Source organism: Corvus kubaryi, unplaced genomic scaffold (assembly GCF_017639235.1).
Source record: "Corvus kubaryi isolate FWS band 111438036 unplaced genomic scaffold, C.kubaryi_AGA036_p1.0 37387, whole genome shotgun sequence".
In the NCBI taxonomy this organism is placed as follows: Eukaryota; Metazoa; Chordata; class Aves; order Passeriformes; family Corvidae; genus Corvus; species Corvus kubaryi.
This window is the reverse complement of record NW_024581129.1, coordinates 1,225,840-1,242,004: the sequence shown is the minus strand read 5'-3', so window position 1 is coordinate 1,242,004 and position 16,165 is coordinate 1,225,840. Positions and strand designations below refer to the sequence as shown.

General features: G+C 45.4%; 1 protein-coding gene across 1 annotated transcript; it reads left to right on the top strand.

The window, feature by feature from the left end:
• Window positions 1-5: 5 nt before the first annotated feature.
• On the top strand, window positions 6-3,628 carry COQ7 (coenzyme Q7, hydroxylase). Its single transcript, XM_042037420.1, has 6 exons — window positions 6-109; window positions 271-461; window positions 872-986; window positions 1,099-1,238; window positions 2,333-2,401; window positions 3,048-3,628. The coding sequence occupies exons 1-6, from the start codon at window positions 40-42 to the stop codon at window positions 3,123-3,125; spliced, it is 663 nt and encodes a 220-aa protein (XP_041893354.1). The 5' UTR covers window positions 6-39; the 3' UTR covers window positions 3,126-3,628.
• Window positions 3,629-16,165: the final 12,537 nt, after the last annotated feature.

Sequence of the window (16,165 nt, the reverse complement as noted above, 5' to 3'; positions counted from 1 at the left end):
GACGTCATTGCGGCGCGCAGGGGGCCTGTTCTCAGGGCTATGGCGGCGGCCGTGGCTCCGGGTTTGCGGTGCTCGCTGTTGCGGCGCCGGCCCCTCCGCTGCGGGCCGGGTACGGGCTCGGCTTCGCTCCCTGCCCGCCCCCCAGGCCCCCGTGGCGCCACCCGGGACCGCCTCAGGCCGTCCGGCTCCCCGGGTGGCAGCGCCCGCCGGCCCGTCCCGGACGAGGACCGGGCGGCGGCGGAGCTCGCGTCACCTTTGTTTCTCCGACAGGTCTGCGGCCTCTGCCCGCCGGAGGGGCTTCCCTCAGGCTGTGCAGCACGCGGGTGGCGCAGGAGGGCATCAACAAGCCCGTCATAGACCGCATCATCCGCGTGGACCATGCGGGGGAGTACGGGGCGAACCGCATCTATGCGGGGCAGATGGCCGTGCTGGGCAGGTCCAGCGTGGGGCCCGTCATCCAGGTGAGCGCGCCTGGAGCCCGGCCTGTGCTTCTGCTCCGTTTGCATTGGATTAACGGCGGCCGGATGACGGGGAACGATCGTAGCCTTCATGGCAACGTTGCTGTCCATTTTTGTTCTAAGCACTTCCGAACGTGTGGGTTTATAAACAGTGGTGGGAGTGCTTGGTAAGGAAGTTACGGATGCTGCAGTTACTGGAGTGTTGTCCTATTTTGCAAATCCTCATCTGCCCGTTTTATAACGATCTGCATCTGCCCTTCTGCAGCCTTTCTTCTCTGTGATGTTGCAGTGTTACAGTATTGCCTCAGCTATCACAGCACATGTGGCCTGAGCTGGTTTGGTTTTTATTAGTTTTATTGGAAATGTTTATCTCCTGGGGTTATATGCTTCACTGTGACCTGGCTCTTTTGCAGCAAATGTGGAATCAAGAAAAAGACCACCTGAAAAAGTTCAATGAGCTCATGGTTGCATACAGAGTTCGACCTACTGTTCTATTGCCTTTCTGGAATGTAGCAGGGTTTGTTTTAGGTGAGTTTGTACAACAACTATTGTTGTTGTTTTGTGAAGTCTTCAATTGTGTTAAATTATTTGTATTGCTTCAGATTTCATTGTATTCATGTGTCTGGTACCCCAATCCCAGGGGCTGGAAGTGCTTTGCTTGGAAGGAAGGGTGCAATGGCTTGCACAGTGGCTGTGGAAGAGAGTATATCAGAGCACTACAACAACCAGATCCGAACTCTAATAGAAGAGGATCCAGAAAAGTACAAAGAACTATTGCAGGTATTTAACCATGACTGAAAAGTAGTTTAACAAATTGATTGAATTATCTGATGTGATTTTGTCTTTTAAAAATAATATGCTTGTAGAATTTACTGTAGATCTTTTTGTTCTGTCACTTAGAATGCTGAAGTCAACAGAAACTAATAAAATAGAAGGATGCTTTTTTCCTTCAGCAAATTGATCAAGCACCAGAATTAAAACATATGTTGGGTTATGTTCAGTATGCTTTCAGTAATGCAGTGTTTCCTTTTTGAGTGGGAGAATTATGCTTTGAGTTTGATTAATTTTAATTGAGAGGAAGGGTCTAGAGGGGAAACAAAAGGAGGAAATATGATTGCATAGTAGCTGTGTTGCCCTCCTCTGAAGGCATTCAAGTACCTTCACGTGCTCCTTAAGCTGTGGGGCCCAGAGCTATACACAGTGCTCAGGGTGAGCTCAAGGTGACCCCCTCTGCAGCCCCTCTGCCCACGCTGTGTTTGATGCACCCCGGGGGGGTTTGCCTCCACTGTTGCCAGCCAGCACCCTGTTCATGTTCTAGTCCTGGATGCTGCTCAGAGTGTGTAGGGAGCTGATGTTTGTCAGCTCTGTGAGAAAATAAATTCCCAAGCATTTTAGGTATCAAACTGGGACACACTCCTGTAGGGTGTTTGTGGGAGATGGAACTGGGTCATTTCCAGCCTTGCTGGCTGCCAGTGTGTTGGGCTGTGCATGGTGTAACGTGTAGCAAAGTCTGATCATTCCAATGTGTCCTACTGCTACAGAAATTGTGTCTGAAGTAACCAGGGTTGTGCTGAGGTGCACCAGGGAAATACCACCCCTGAAGATAATGATACAGTGAAATAGGTGGAGATGGCACAAAACAAAGAGAAAAATCCAGGCAGGGAGTTTATTCACAGTGCCAATATGAGGAGAACTAGTGAGGAAACCAAAAGCAGTGTGAAGCTGTTGGGCAGGGACAGTGCCCAGCTGCCCAGAGAAGTTTTTGAGAGACCCTGGCTTGCCATGGTACACGCAATGGACAACAGCATCTAGTTGTGTGTACTGGCTGCCTCGATTTTTCTGCAAAGTAGACTCAGTAATGGCTGTTTTTCAAGGTAATAAAGCAATTCCGGGACGAAGAGCAGGAGCACCACGACATTGGGCTCGAGCACGATGCAGAAGCTGTGAGTAGACTGTTGACTCATTGGTGCTGTCAGTGAGGATGTAGATGTGCTGCTCTTGCCTTCCTTACCTAGAGACTGGGATGTGGTTCTTTGAGAAGCACAAAATAAGGCTCTTGATACTCTTCCCCAAAGGAAAGTCCTGCATGTGATAACTTTCATTGCTCTAGATCAGAACTGAATCTGTTAGAATTCGTGTCAAGTGTTAAAGCGTTTTGATTTTTTTCCTAAGAGATATCCTCTGCAAATTTGTAGATTTTCTTTTGATTTCAGTTCAGATGAAATATTTTTGAAGATAAGGCTAATAGGTGCTATCCATACAGCTGGGAACTGGAGGCATCATCTTACTAGGAAGTGTGAAATACTGAACTAAATTCTGTGCTCACTTGGAAACTCTGTGGGGAATGTGTAACTTCTGGTTTTTCTCTTGACTTACACTTGTGGAGAAATGGAAATATTCTGCAAAGTTGATAAATCTTAATTTTGTTTTCTCTATGATAGATTAGACTGCAAATACAGGTGGGGTTTTCTTGGGGAGTGTGTGTTTTTACTTTGATTTTTTTTTTAATAGTGATTACTATTCCTTATCACAATCTAGTTCAAGCAAAGCACTTCAGTAGATGTGTTTAATCTTTTATTCTTTTTACAGACACCAGCTTATTCTGTTTTGAAGACAGCCATACAACTTGGATGCAAAGCTGCAATATTTTTATCAGAACGAATTTAGTTATATTTTGCATAATAGTTGTGGCAATAAACTGTGACACAAAAGTGTATGGAAATTGTGGAAGACTCAGGTATTTTGTTCAGCCTTTTAAATTTTTCTGCACTAAGCACTTGATTCAGCCATCCTTTGTCACATTGAGTACCCATTTAAAAAGTATCTAGATTAAAGTCAGTTGAGCTAAATGTGAATAAAGGTGGCAGAATTGAGTCTGTGTGAACTAAACCTCCCTATTCAGAGACTGTTCACAAGGTGGCAGCAAAATATGTATGTACATGATTTATATATACAATATTTGTGTATGGATGCACACACATAAAAATGATAAATACATTCTCTGTTGCCTTCAAATTTATATGTACTTGAAATAAGCTGGAGCACATCAGCTCATTTTGAAATGGTTAATACTGACAAAGAAGAATATTTGTTCTGTTTTCAGGGTAAGTGAAGTAATAGCAAGTATTTATTTTCAGTCCATCTTAATAAAAATTGGTATTATAAGACCAGTTTTACTTAAGGACTTCTTTCTGTTTTGGGATGGGTTTTTTTCAGGCACAGTTCTGAATTCTTTAAATAGAATTTTACTGACTGTGTTGTTCTTTGTTACACTGGGGATTTTTTGTTGTTTTTTTGGTATTTGCTTGGGTTTGTTTGGTTTGCATTTTTTTTACCTGAGTGTGTGTGTAAGGAATTGATCCCAGCCACAAAGCAGGTGGAGAGAGCCATTTTGAGCACTGTGGAGTTGCATTCAATATTCTGTTAGAGCTTTCAAGCTTATCTTACTTTGCTTCAGACAGCATTTAATACAGGTACATCTGAGCCTGCCTTTTTTAGTAGCTCTGTTAGTGTTTGTGGGTACTGATTGGTGTGTGATTTGATGTGAAAGGCTTCTTAAAGAGGATTATTTACCCTTTATTTTTTTTGGTGAAGGAGCTTAGGCAGAAGGTTAAATCTCAGTATAGAGAAACTCCTATTCTGTGAGATTTTGTTATGACTGTCACTTTGTATGTGCTTTAAAAATAATTTCTATCAAACTGTTGCAAGTGTCACCTTGTTAGACTCAAACTACTGATGTTATTTACTTGGTTCAATCAAAGTACCACTTGGTTCTCTATCTGTGACTGGTTTGCACACCCACTGGAATAACTCGACTAGAGGAACTCAAAGCTAAAGCACAGATTTTTCAGGGACTGCATAATCAGAAAATAACTCAAAGGGAGTCTCATTTTACTTGCCTTAGCCCCAGACAGTTGTGAGCAGTGTGTGTGAAAACTCAAGTTTATTAAAGGTGCATCCTATTACACTAATGCAATATCTTCCCTAATTTGACCAATTCTCTGAACAAAAGTTACATCTAGCAGATTTCTTGCCTTAGTTTCTCTAAAGTATTCAATATGCATGTGGAAAATTCCCAGGTAATGTGGAGGAGAGAGGAATCAGCACAAAAGAATGATTAACTATAAAGTGGTTAAAGGGGTAACAAGTGGTGCTGGAAGCTTGTGCAGTGCAGTTGTGCAAGTCATGGGCTTTAATAATTGAGTAAAAGAAGGAAAAAAGATTGCTTGATGAATAGTCCACTGTAAAGTCTTTCATACCAGGGGCACCACGGCATGGCATCTTTTATAAGTCCATTATTGCAGGGGGGAGGGCATGGTGTATTTTGACTCAAAGCCACACACTGCATGCCCATACGTACAATGGTCTTGTGACATAAACTGGAAACTGAGCCAGACAGTTCCTGGTCTTTTAGCCATGACATCAGGATTGAAAGCTGGACAAGGCATCCATGGGGCTTTCCTCGAGAGCTGGTACTCAGCTGAAGCCTGGTGTTATCCAAGGCTGGGGTTGCAGAGATTCTCTGAACGTGTCTGTGGCGGTGGTCAGCAGTGGTGGGATTGGCTTCTGTCAGAGTGACAGACGTGCTCATGGGATTGTCCAAGGTGTGGGTGGCCCTCGAGACCATCACACACTGCTCACTTGGGGCAACAATTTTTAAGAGACAAATCTCATGTTTAATGTATTTTGTTTGGCCAGGGGCTGGGAACATCAAATAATAGCAAGAAATTGCCATGTGAGGCCTGTGTTTGGTCATATCTGCTGTAATTGAAAGTGCTCATAGAGAGTCCTTTGTCCTCAGCAGCTGAACACATTCTGCACGTTTGAGAAGGGTGTCAGACAGTAACACTGTCTCCAGCTGCAGGCATGAAATATGAACTGGGAGATCAAATCTGCTTTATGCTTCTGAGCAGGATTTGTTCTTTCTTTAATGGAGCAGCAGATTTCTCCCCATCCATTAAAGTGTGGATGGGCTGTTCTTGCCACTTCCAAAGCTTGTGCATTTCCCTGCTCACTGGCAGTTTACTCTTTTTGTTGTTGTTGTTTTACATAGAAAATTGAGTTGCTTTTCATTTTTCTCATTAAAAAGGACCCTTTTTTTTGTTTAAAAACCTGTTTCAGATTTCGAAAGACTAAAAAAAAGTGGTAAAAGGTTACAAAAGAACAAAAGGTGCTTAGTGCTGTACAATTCTATTGTACAGCTGCTGCTAGGCTGTAGTTACTTTATGTTGAGGCAGAACTAAGCTGAGTTAATACCAGCCATCCCAGCAGGGGTTAATGGCAGGCAGAGGCCAAAGTATATAGCTTGTACAAGTCTGTTATCATAGTGATCCCCAGTGAACTCTGGTCATGTTGACAGAGGAAGAGGAGCTTGGATCAGAGAAAGGCTGTGGAATGCTGCATTTTCAGAACAGGGAGTGGGGAAGATGACAGGGTCTTCACTGTGCCTTTGAGTTTTGGGGCTTCCTTGTAAGTGATAAATACACACATAATTTGGGTTTTGGAATATGCAGTGGGATTAAATCCTTCCCCTCAAAGTAATGAGGTCTTTTCTAGCTCGGGTGATAAGCCAGGGCTCGATCCCAATTTTCTCCTGCAGAAGCAGTTGTATTTCTCAGTGGGGAGGAGCAGCAGGTGCCCATCTGTGTGTGTGCAGGGCTGTAGGGCTGCTACCTGCTCTTTGATCAGCATCTCACCTCTTGCTGGTTTCTCCTGCAGTCAGTGCTGGGGACGAGCTGGCCGCTATCCTGCAGGGCTGCTCGCAGTCAGAGATGACGGTGACGCTGGTGTTGGGGGGTGGCACGGTCACACGGCGCAGCCCCTGCGCTGGGCACTCGGGCTGGTTCCGGAGCGCGATCCCTGCACTGTCTGCAGGCACTGCAGAACACACGTGGGATGCCCCAGACGTGCAGCTCTGGCTGTGCCAGGACACGTTTTTTCAGCAGCAGCCGGGCAGAAATCAAATCCCCGTGGCTGGGATTAACGAGGTGATGCTGACAGAAGCTGAACGGACTTTTGTCAAGGGCGTGTAGTGATAGGACAAGGGTTCATGGCTTTATGTTGATAGAGGGCAGGTTTAGATTACATAGAAGTGAGAAATTCTTCACTATGAGGGTGGGGAGGCCCTGGCACAGGTTTCCTGCGGAAATTGTGGCTGCCCCATCCCTGGCAGTGTCCAGGGCCAGGCTGGACAGGGCTTGAAACAACCTGGGATAGCAGCAGGTGTCCCTGCCTGTGGCAGGGAACTGTGGAATGAGAAGAGGTTTAAGGTCCTTTCCAACCCAAACCAGTCTATGATTCTGTGATTTACGATGCAAATTATGTAAAATGAGACTCATAGGATTGTTTGGCAGAGAGCTAAACCATTGTCTGGGTTGGGCTTCATTTTTGTCTGGAGTAAATCTGTGCGGCTCACTTGAGCACACAGATCGGCTGAGGATATGCCATACGGTCCCTGTCCTGGGGATGACATGGATTCTACATCTCTATTTGTTCTTAGTATTACAGGAGTTATTTAATCTATACACATCTGCCTTGTGTCTGCACTTTGGGAAAGACATAATTTTAAATGCCAGTCATTTTTTGTCACTAGCTTCGAAGCTGTGGCATGTCACTTGCATTGAATTCTGCACATATTTTTTAGCTTGGGAGGCTTAAAGGGCTAAGGCAAAAATATTGGCCAATTTAAAGGAGGAATGTGTGTCATAAGGGAGGAGATTGTTTAAAGCTACTACCATTTTTCTGTTTGTTACTTAGTTTCATTGTGTCTGACATGAAAAATGGATTTAGCAGTTGTACTTCCAAAGTGGCAGAACTTAGCTTGTGTTGGGGAACACTTGCTGATACTCTTTTTATTTTAGAGTTGTGGGGCTAATCTAATGTTGAGTAAATGAATTAACAGTTCAGGTTCAGTGGGTAATGTATTTCTAAAAGAACTTAACTGTGTTAGAAGGAAAAGTCCAGTTGTTGTTAGGTGCTTTCAATAAGTGCAGCCTCCTGCTCACTTCAGGTGTTTTTGAGAAGTACCACCTTATGCTACAGTTTTGCAGAGCAGGGGATGGTACCTCTGTGTCCAGCAATGCAGCAGCAGTGTTTTGTTTTGTTAGGATGCAGATTAATACAACTATGCTGATACTTTAAAAAATGGAGGGTTTTGGTTCTGAATGTCTTTGTCTCACAAACTGCAGCCATGGCACTGCCTTTACTTGTGCTTGTTCTTAGCTGGAAGTAAATGATATTCTGATGGAAGCCCAGGAGTCACGCAGTGTTACTTGGAAAGGAGCTCTGGAGGTCATCTTATCCAACCTCCTGCTGGAAGCAGGACTGTGGCCAGCACTAAAGTAGGTCAGCTATAATTTTTTCCAGGCGGGATGAAAACCTCCAAGGACAGAAATTTCACAGCCTCCATGGGAAGCCTGTTCTGGTCCTGCATTACCCTGCCAGTGACAATTTTTTTTCTGATACCTGTCCTGAACGTCCCAAGACTGTCACTGCTGCTAATGCCATGTAGCACCATGGAGAAGAGTTTGCCTCCACTATCTTGGTAAATACTCTGAGTAGTTTTAGGCAACTGTCAGATCATTCAGATCAGCTCTTCTTGCAATGCCTGGTTCCTGAACTGGCACAGAGGAAAGGAAGGGATGCATCTGGTGACCACCTTGACACTCTCATTGTCTGTTTTAGACTTCAGGCTTCATATGTCTTCTTTCCTTGCAGGTATTTTCCACCCAACTGTTTGCATGTCAGTGATTTGTTTTTCAGTGTTACTTGTGCCTAGGACAGATGGATTTATTGATTTTATGGTACAGGTGGACGTGTGTAGACCAAGATATTAATGAAAGCAATTCATACATACAGTGGGTGGTTTTCATATTTAAAATACCTTTTCTGGACTGTAATAAAAAGATTATTTCTGGCACTAAAAGTGCTTTTCTGCTTTCTCTGTGGCTACTGGCCAGCCACCTGCCTGGGCTGTCCAGGTCAGAGCAGAGGCAGCAGTGGGTATGGGGGATTTGAATTTTCTTGCAGTTCACCTTGAAGACAAGTTCTGCCAGCAGTGTTTTAGCAAGCTGTCAAGAATTTATCCCAAGAATGTGGCTTGAGGGCACATTCATTTACATACAGTCAGAGGCTGCTGACTGTATGTAAATGGATAAAACGTTTAGTGGAGTAAAAAGCCTTTGCTTATAGGCACAGACAGACATGCAGTGTCAAGGCAGATGACTCAGTCCTGTTGATCTTCGTTGCTGTCTTCTGCATGAAAGTGAGCTTCCCTTTAAAGCAGTAGCCTATGTGTAATTTAGGGCGTCTCTCATCTTGCTGGTGATAGATTGTTTCCTCCCCGCTGTGGGGCACAACCGTGCTCCAGAGGTGGCACCCAGCTTCTGAGGAAGAACACGCACAACTTGCTTTCCCAGGACGAATGCCCAAATGACAAAACAGAGGAGCCTCTGCTCACCAGGTGTGTCAGGAATCCTAAGTTTCCTCGTGCTGATGGCTGTGGATCCCAGGGCAGGCAGAGCCCGCTCTCCTTTCAGGAGTGACAGTATCGTGTTTAACAAAGGTCTGTCCTGTACCAGCCTGCAGCATTCCCATGAGAAAGGGACTTTGCTTTAGAGCTGGCCTAGGAGAAGGCCACTGCATGCAAGTCTACTAGAGATGTAAGTTTATGCTTAACTCTGAGCCCAAGAGCATTGGGGATAATTGGATGTTCCATGGTAAACTTGTTGGAGACTTTAGAGACTTGTCTGTGGCAAAAATACACTGGAAATAGAGTTTGAGAGGAGCTGAATCTCCCTTGTGGCTGTATTATTGTACTAACCATACAGCACTCCTGGTATGTGAAAATGTGCTGACCTTGCTGCTTCTGAGTGGGTTTTTTATCCAGCAAAAGAACAGGACTTAAAATCACTGGTGAGATTATTCTGCAAGTGTGGCTTAATGGCTGGATTCCAGCCCTGACCTGGAAAGCTAAGTGCTAGTGACAGATGAGGAGCTGTCTTCCACATCTCATCTTGTCAGCTCTCATTGTTCTGACTTTGGCAGGAAAAATGCTGTTTACTTGAATACTTCGAAGGTGGTTGAAGAAGACTTTGGATGTGGTTGAAATGTGATTTTTTAAATTAATAACAGTCTGCCTTTCAATTCCTCCCACCCAAATATTGCAGCAATACTTGCTAATGATGAATAATTATGTCTCAATTTTAAGTGACACAAGTGCTATTGTTTACACAAAATATGAGATTCTTGTAAGACATGGGGCATATGCTTTGAGGGATAATGCATGAGAATCAGTTCTGCCTTCTCAGGGAGCCAAGCCTTGCAGAGGAAGATGACAGATACATGTGTTTATACACAGACTTTGTGGCTGGCTGTGTTTGCTTATCATTTGTCATAAACGCAGAGACTTGCAGCACAGAGCACTAGTTCAGCATAAGCTGGGACATATGGTCCTCTCCAGCAGATGTGACACGAATTCCAGTGCTCACTGGACGTTTCAGGCTGATGACCAGAAAGAGGATTTATCCTGGTAAGCTGCTATGAGTATTCTTGAAGCTGTCCTGTGGATTGCTGCTTCCATTTGGGATTTTTCCATGGATAGGGCAGAAGAAGTATGGCCTGGTTTTCAGCTTGCATTGCTGGCAGTTCTTCACTGCTGAAGCAGCTACCTGGACTCATCTGGTACATTGCTTGGATATGATGTTGCAAACTCTTGGGATAAAAATACTTACATGAAGCTACTGCTTCGGAGTGACCTGGTAGTTCATTCTTTCTTTCCAACTGACTCATCATTCTCCACAGACTTGGTATTCCAACAGAAATAACTCACCAGACCCAGTGGTGAAAGCCCTGGGTGTTGTTTTCCATGACTTTCCTACTAACAAGACGATTCATGGTTATATTCTTCCCTCTTTTTATCTCCCTACACTTACCAAAATACATGTGATACTGCTACAGCCTTTGCTTTTAGATGATGTGTTATGATACACCCTCCATGTGTCATCTCATACTGACTAATAATTCCAGGCTGACCTGTAGTGTGTTAGGAATAGTCAGCAGAACTCTTAACACATTTGTCTTTCTGATTTACTAAAAAACCTCAAAAAACCTAAGCCCAAACAGCCTTATTATCACAGCCACGAGAAACTTATAGAACAAACTACACACATGACCTGCATGTGTTATGAAAACAGCATAAAAACTACGAGAAGTTTGCAGAGATTTCCTAGAAAATATTCATCCACATTGTAAAACCAATGATAAATTTTCCTGCATCTGGCAATTATTATGCCACACTCTGCTCTTACTCAATGTTCACCCTGTTCATCTTAGGCAACAGTTACTCATTCCTGAGTTCTCTCACATACCAAGGTACTAATCTGCTTCTCATACAAACAGTCAGTGATCTGAAATTGCTACAGCACACCAGCACAGACTTGATTCAGTATCTGGTTTTGTTTGCTTTCTTTTGTTTGTTTGTTTGTTGTTAGGGAGAAAGAATCCAAACTGGATCAAAGTCTGTTTGGTCTCTGGAGCTGCACCCATGCCCCTACTTACCACCCCTGTGTTTAGACTTGCATGCTATGAGGTTTCAGAAGTCATAGGCACTACCCATCTGTATTTGCCTTAAATCAAACAACTTCTTAAATGGATTTTAGGTGTTTCATTTTTCTTTGCGTTCTTGGACGTAAGTTTGGTCTGATTTTCTGTGGGCTTTGCTTTCCTTGGCTTCTAAAATAATTTTATAAGGTGTTGCTTATTTGAAACGTGGTCATTGGCAAGTCCAGCTGTGCCCCTTACCCAGCTGTGCCCCTTACCCAGCAGTGCCTTGCTTCAGGGAGCTGCACACAGAATCAAAGTCTGCTCCAGAGGTAACAAATTACAAATGGAAGTATTATCATGACAATTGACTGTCATTATTGATGGGTTAGTGGAAGTGACTGTGCAAATACATATCAGTGTGTGCTGCTTTATTATATAGCTCTGCTGACTCAGGGTGATGTGCCGTTCACTCAGAGCCTGCTCACAGAGATAAGCACTGCTGTTAAACTGGTTTTTGTTAAACTATTTTAACACAAGCATGTGCAAGGTTTAGCTCTACCTGATTGATGCTTTTTAAACCTGGGGATTCCATAGTAGGGGTCGTCAGACCCACATCTGCTGAGCCCTGGGGGTGGCAGGGAAAGGGAAGGGCTGAGTAGGCTCCTGCATGGGAAGGTGACACACTGGGGTGTTGTCACCAGCACAGCATGATCACCTCCTCTGCTGCCCTCGGAGAGTTAGCAGGGCTTGTTGGCTGGAGTGTTTAGATACAGCACTGGAAGCTGTGACTGTTGTCATTCAAATGTGGGTTATATCAAATACTGAACTTGAAGAGCAAGTGCAAGATTTTCAGGCTTGACCTGGAGAGTTTTCATGTCTCCATTTTCAATGTGAGAAACATTCACCATTACTGCTGATAACCCTTCTGTATGACGGTTGTGTACTTGCACTCTCCTTGCTGAAAGGTGTTTCCTGTTCATGATGCTGTAGCTGGAATTCTTCACAACATGAGCCACTTCAGCTTCATGGAGAGCATGGGACAGCAGAGTGCCACAGTCACAGCTCATCAGACAGAACTCAGCGTGCCAATGACACTGATGCAGGTGGGCTGGGGGTTTTGCTCCTGGTTCATTGCTTAGCTGGAAACACATAGGCGTGTCTTCCTGAATGCCATGTAATGGGTAAGTATAAATGGCCTGCTCGAACAAGTTTCTATGCAAAAAAGTAATCCTTGAGGGTTTTCAAATGTTATGGGACAAGCTGGAAACGAACCAGCCGATGCTGGTACTGATCACCAGCACAGAGCCAGGATATTTCTGTTTGTGATAAGGACAGGCTTGGGCAAGAGATTGTTGTATGAATTACTCAGGAAGCCATCCTTCTACAGAAAGGAAATCCTGTATTGGGCTGTGTGTGGTTTATAGTAACCTGGTCTGCTTGCAGGCTCTCAGATTAAGAAGTGCTACACCCTGCTGATAGTTAGCGAGCAAACAGACTGGGGCAGAGGTGGCAAGCACATCTGACTTAGAAAATATTTTAAGAGTGCATGTGCACTAACACCCCCAGTCCCTAAACTCCTTCATGTCCATGTACTGCTCTGGAGGTTTGGCTCCCTCAGCTGTTTGTGGTAGCAAGACACCCTCTCCTGTTTTCCCATCCCCTGCTGCTGTGACTGGCAGAGATTCATTAGTCCACAATAAAAAATGAATTTATGTCTGTCTGATGCTGTTGGTTTGTATTGTAGTTAATAGTATCCCATAAAATCTAGGAGTCAGAGGAATGGCAGACAAAGGATGTTTATTTTGATCATGGCATCTCCTTGGCTGGACCATCCAGTGGGCTGGGGAAGAGATGTGCTGGCAGCTTTGCTTTCAGAGGAAATCATTAGAAGAGTAATGACTGGGACATGAAGTCAAGTGACTGACCATTCAGACTTGTATTTTTTTGCAATCCATTCTTGTACTTTTCTGCTATAGACTGTTTAATAGTGCATTATAAGAAGCTGGAGGTATAACCCACTTGCTGTAGAAAAGCAGCTGTACAGCACTGGTGCAGGAGGGGATCCCCAGAGACTTCCTCCTGCACCTGCAGAAGAGATGTGCAGCTCTGGTTCAGCAGGGCACATACCACCCTGGGATAGCTGGGAGGAAATCTCAGGCTTGTGTCGCAGGTAGATCATAAAAGCATCAGACAAATATCATCACCTGTTCATGCCTTCTGTCTTTCTACCACTTCCTTCTACCTCCTCGGATGGTGCATTCTGCCTACGTCTCTGACCGTGGCTGGTGTACTGTAGCACGAACAGATGAATCAGAACAGAACACGTGTGAAATACTGCCAACTGTGGAGAAACTTTAATGGATGCTCTAACCCACTGCTTTCTTTTGCCTCTGCAAATCTCCCCTAGAGCTATCACACAGACCGTATATACTGGGATATCTATTTTTAGCTCAACTTGTTTAAGAATAACATTATTCCTTATTTAGTGAGCAGGATATCCTGTATATGGGACATTCTGGAGTGAGTGTTTAGATAACATCGATTTAAACAATGGGTGATTTAAACAATGGTAGTAAAAATTGATGTTATGAATTCTCTCTGGTCGCACTTTTCAGGTCATGTTTACTAGTGTACTACCTATTATTTTTCTTGAGTACGCAACTGCTATTAAAGCTGAGCACCTCTGGGATGTCTCCCACCTCTGATGTATTCAGTATTTTTCCCAGAGACTCACCCAGTGCTCAGGGAGTTATGAAGCAGCCAAGGTCCCAGAAAAGAGGCCATTGGCCATCTTTTATCAGCCCCAGGCTCTACAGATTTCATCTTGCCTCTGACTGAGGAGGCAAGAAAGGACTAGCTAGTAATTTAAACAGCGGTAGTAAAAATCAGTGCTGTGGATTCATTCTGGTTCTGATGTTAAGGTCACATTATTAGCATTCAACCTATTGCTCTGCAGCCTGAGAGAGTCAGCCCCAGCACCACCTGGGCACGTAGAAGCACATGCTGAGCCTGCTTGTGCTGCCAGGCCTGCTGTGGCTGGTCACACGCTCCCGGCCCCAGCTGGCCCCTGGGCCTGTCCCACTGCCTGGGGTCACATCTGCATCTTCTGCAGCCCATGGGGCCCACGGCCGGCTGGGAAGCTGCGGCACTGCCCTGTGCAGAAGTCCCACAGGGTAACTGCTGTGCTGGTAGGCTCTCGGTCCCGCCGTGGGCAGCAGGCATGAAGGGCTGTGCCAGCTCCTGCAGATGTAGCTGTCTGTCTCTGAGCGTGGCCGTGGTGCAGCTAATCAAATCAGCCCCGCATGAAAAGAGACTGCAGCCTGTCTTGAAAAATCACTGTGCCTGGAGCAAGGCCCGAAGGCATGTGAAACATGCTGGCCTGGAGGGTGAAAAAAAAACCACAGGCTAGTAAAAATTGAATGTATGAGCCAAAGGTTCACAGAGTTCAACAGTATTTTCCAATAAAACATCTTGAAGGATCGGTTTAATACCAGCACAGCTGTGTTATTTAAACAGTTTGGAGGTTTGGGGGTGCAGGACAAAATCAAGTGATGGGTCACAGGCAATAAGCAGAACAATGAATGTTTTTGTCCCCTCATGCAGCCTTGTGAAGAAATATAGGAAAACATGAAACAAGGAGTGGGGAAGAAAGATGCTTTTCACATGCTGACTTTTCTTTGCAAGATATGGCTGTTGTGGGATGATATTTCTGAGTAGCAAGGCTATGGACTTAGCTGACTGGAGCTGTCAGAAAGCATGCTTTTGGTTGTAGGGCATGGAATATTTTGCTGGCTGAGATGTTATAAAATTGTCTTTGGTTTCTTGCCTTTACACCTGCTTTATTTTTAATTTTAAAAAATCCCCAATCTCCTGATTGTAACTCCAAGGGCCAGAGTTGCAGTGATTAGGACTTCTCTTTGTACCTCTCAAGTGTACTCTTGACTCTCACCCTAGTTTGGTTGCCTGTGAATTAATTCAGGCTGCTTGACCTTGGTTACCTAGTTCGACTTCGTGTGCAGCATCTTGGCTATGCAACAGAAGCTACTTCCTGTCAAGTATGATTTTTACATACTTGAAGTCATATTTTGTTTCATATAAACACAAATTACATAACCAAAAATTTGTATGGCATATCTCTTGATTCTCTGACCCATTCCTTGTTACAGCATTTTCAGCTTGTCGGGTTCAGTCTCTTGTGTTCAAGAACTGCTTTTCACCTTTGTGGAGCCACCGTGCAGATACAGCAATAGGAACTTTATCACCCGAAATTAAACCGAGCAGAATGCTTCCATGATGGTGCTTAAACCTCAGCAAACAGCTTCAAAACTCTGTAAATATTTATTAAGCAAACAGAAGCTGAGGATGATGACCCTGTTCCCATCAATATTTGAGACAGTTTAACATACTCCCAGCAAACGATGTGTTAAAAATTACCTCAAATATCTGTGTAGATTTAACCCCCGGCGTTATTTCTTCCCACTTAATTTGTTAATGTCGGAATAATTTGGGCACAAGGTAAAAAACCCAAGGCTTTTGAATGATTCGATGACTGCAGGCAGCTGTTGGTACGGCAGCAGCCCTTACACACCCTGGTGCCCGGGCGTGGATGGCTTTGCTGCTCCTTTGGCACCGAGGCCCTCAGGCAAAGCTGGGGAGGGGAGGGGAGGGACTCCCCTGCCGTGGGACAGGCCTGTAACACTTTTATTCGAGGAAAAACGTGCAACGTGGAGCTTGTGACACGGCACCGCAGCCCGGGCAGGAGTGCTCCCCCTGACACCGCCGTCCCCTCATGTGGGGGGACAGAAACTCGCAGTTTTTCACCAAAACACTCTGCAGGGCGCTGTTGCAGTGAGGGGGCCACGGAACCCGACTCTCGCTCCTCTTTCGGGGCCGGCACGGGCAGGGCTGTGGGGGGCAGCCGGGGCTCCTGGGCGGGAAACCGGGAAACCGGGACCGCGCGGGCGGCGCCGCTCCCCGCCCCGGGCCGGCCCCCGTCGGACAACGCCCCCGGCCCTCGGGCCGCCGCCCGCGGCATTTCCTCTGAGCTCAGCCGGCGGCTGACGCGGGGCCGCGTCCCTCGGAAGAGGAAGCCGGCAGCGATCGCGGCGGAGCAGCGGCCGGGGCAGGCAGGGGCGCGGCGGGGCGAGGGGCAGCGGCGCGGCCCG

Coding starts and splice junctions, on each gene's coding strand:
- COQ7 (XM_042037420.1), top strand. CDS start 40: ATGGCGGCGGCCGTGGCTCCGGGTTTGCGGTGCTCGCTGTTGCGGCGC. Junction 462..871: donor GCGTGGGGCCCGTCATCCAG/GTGAGCGCGCCT, acceptor GCTCTTTTGCAG/CAAATGTGGAATCAAGAAAA. Junction 1,239..2,332: donor AGTACAAAGAACTATTGCAG/GTATTTAACCAT, acceptor CTGTTTTTCAAG/GTAATAAAGCAATTCCGGGA.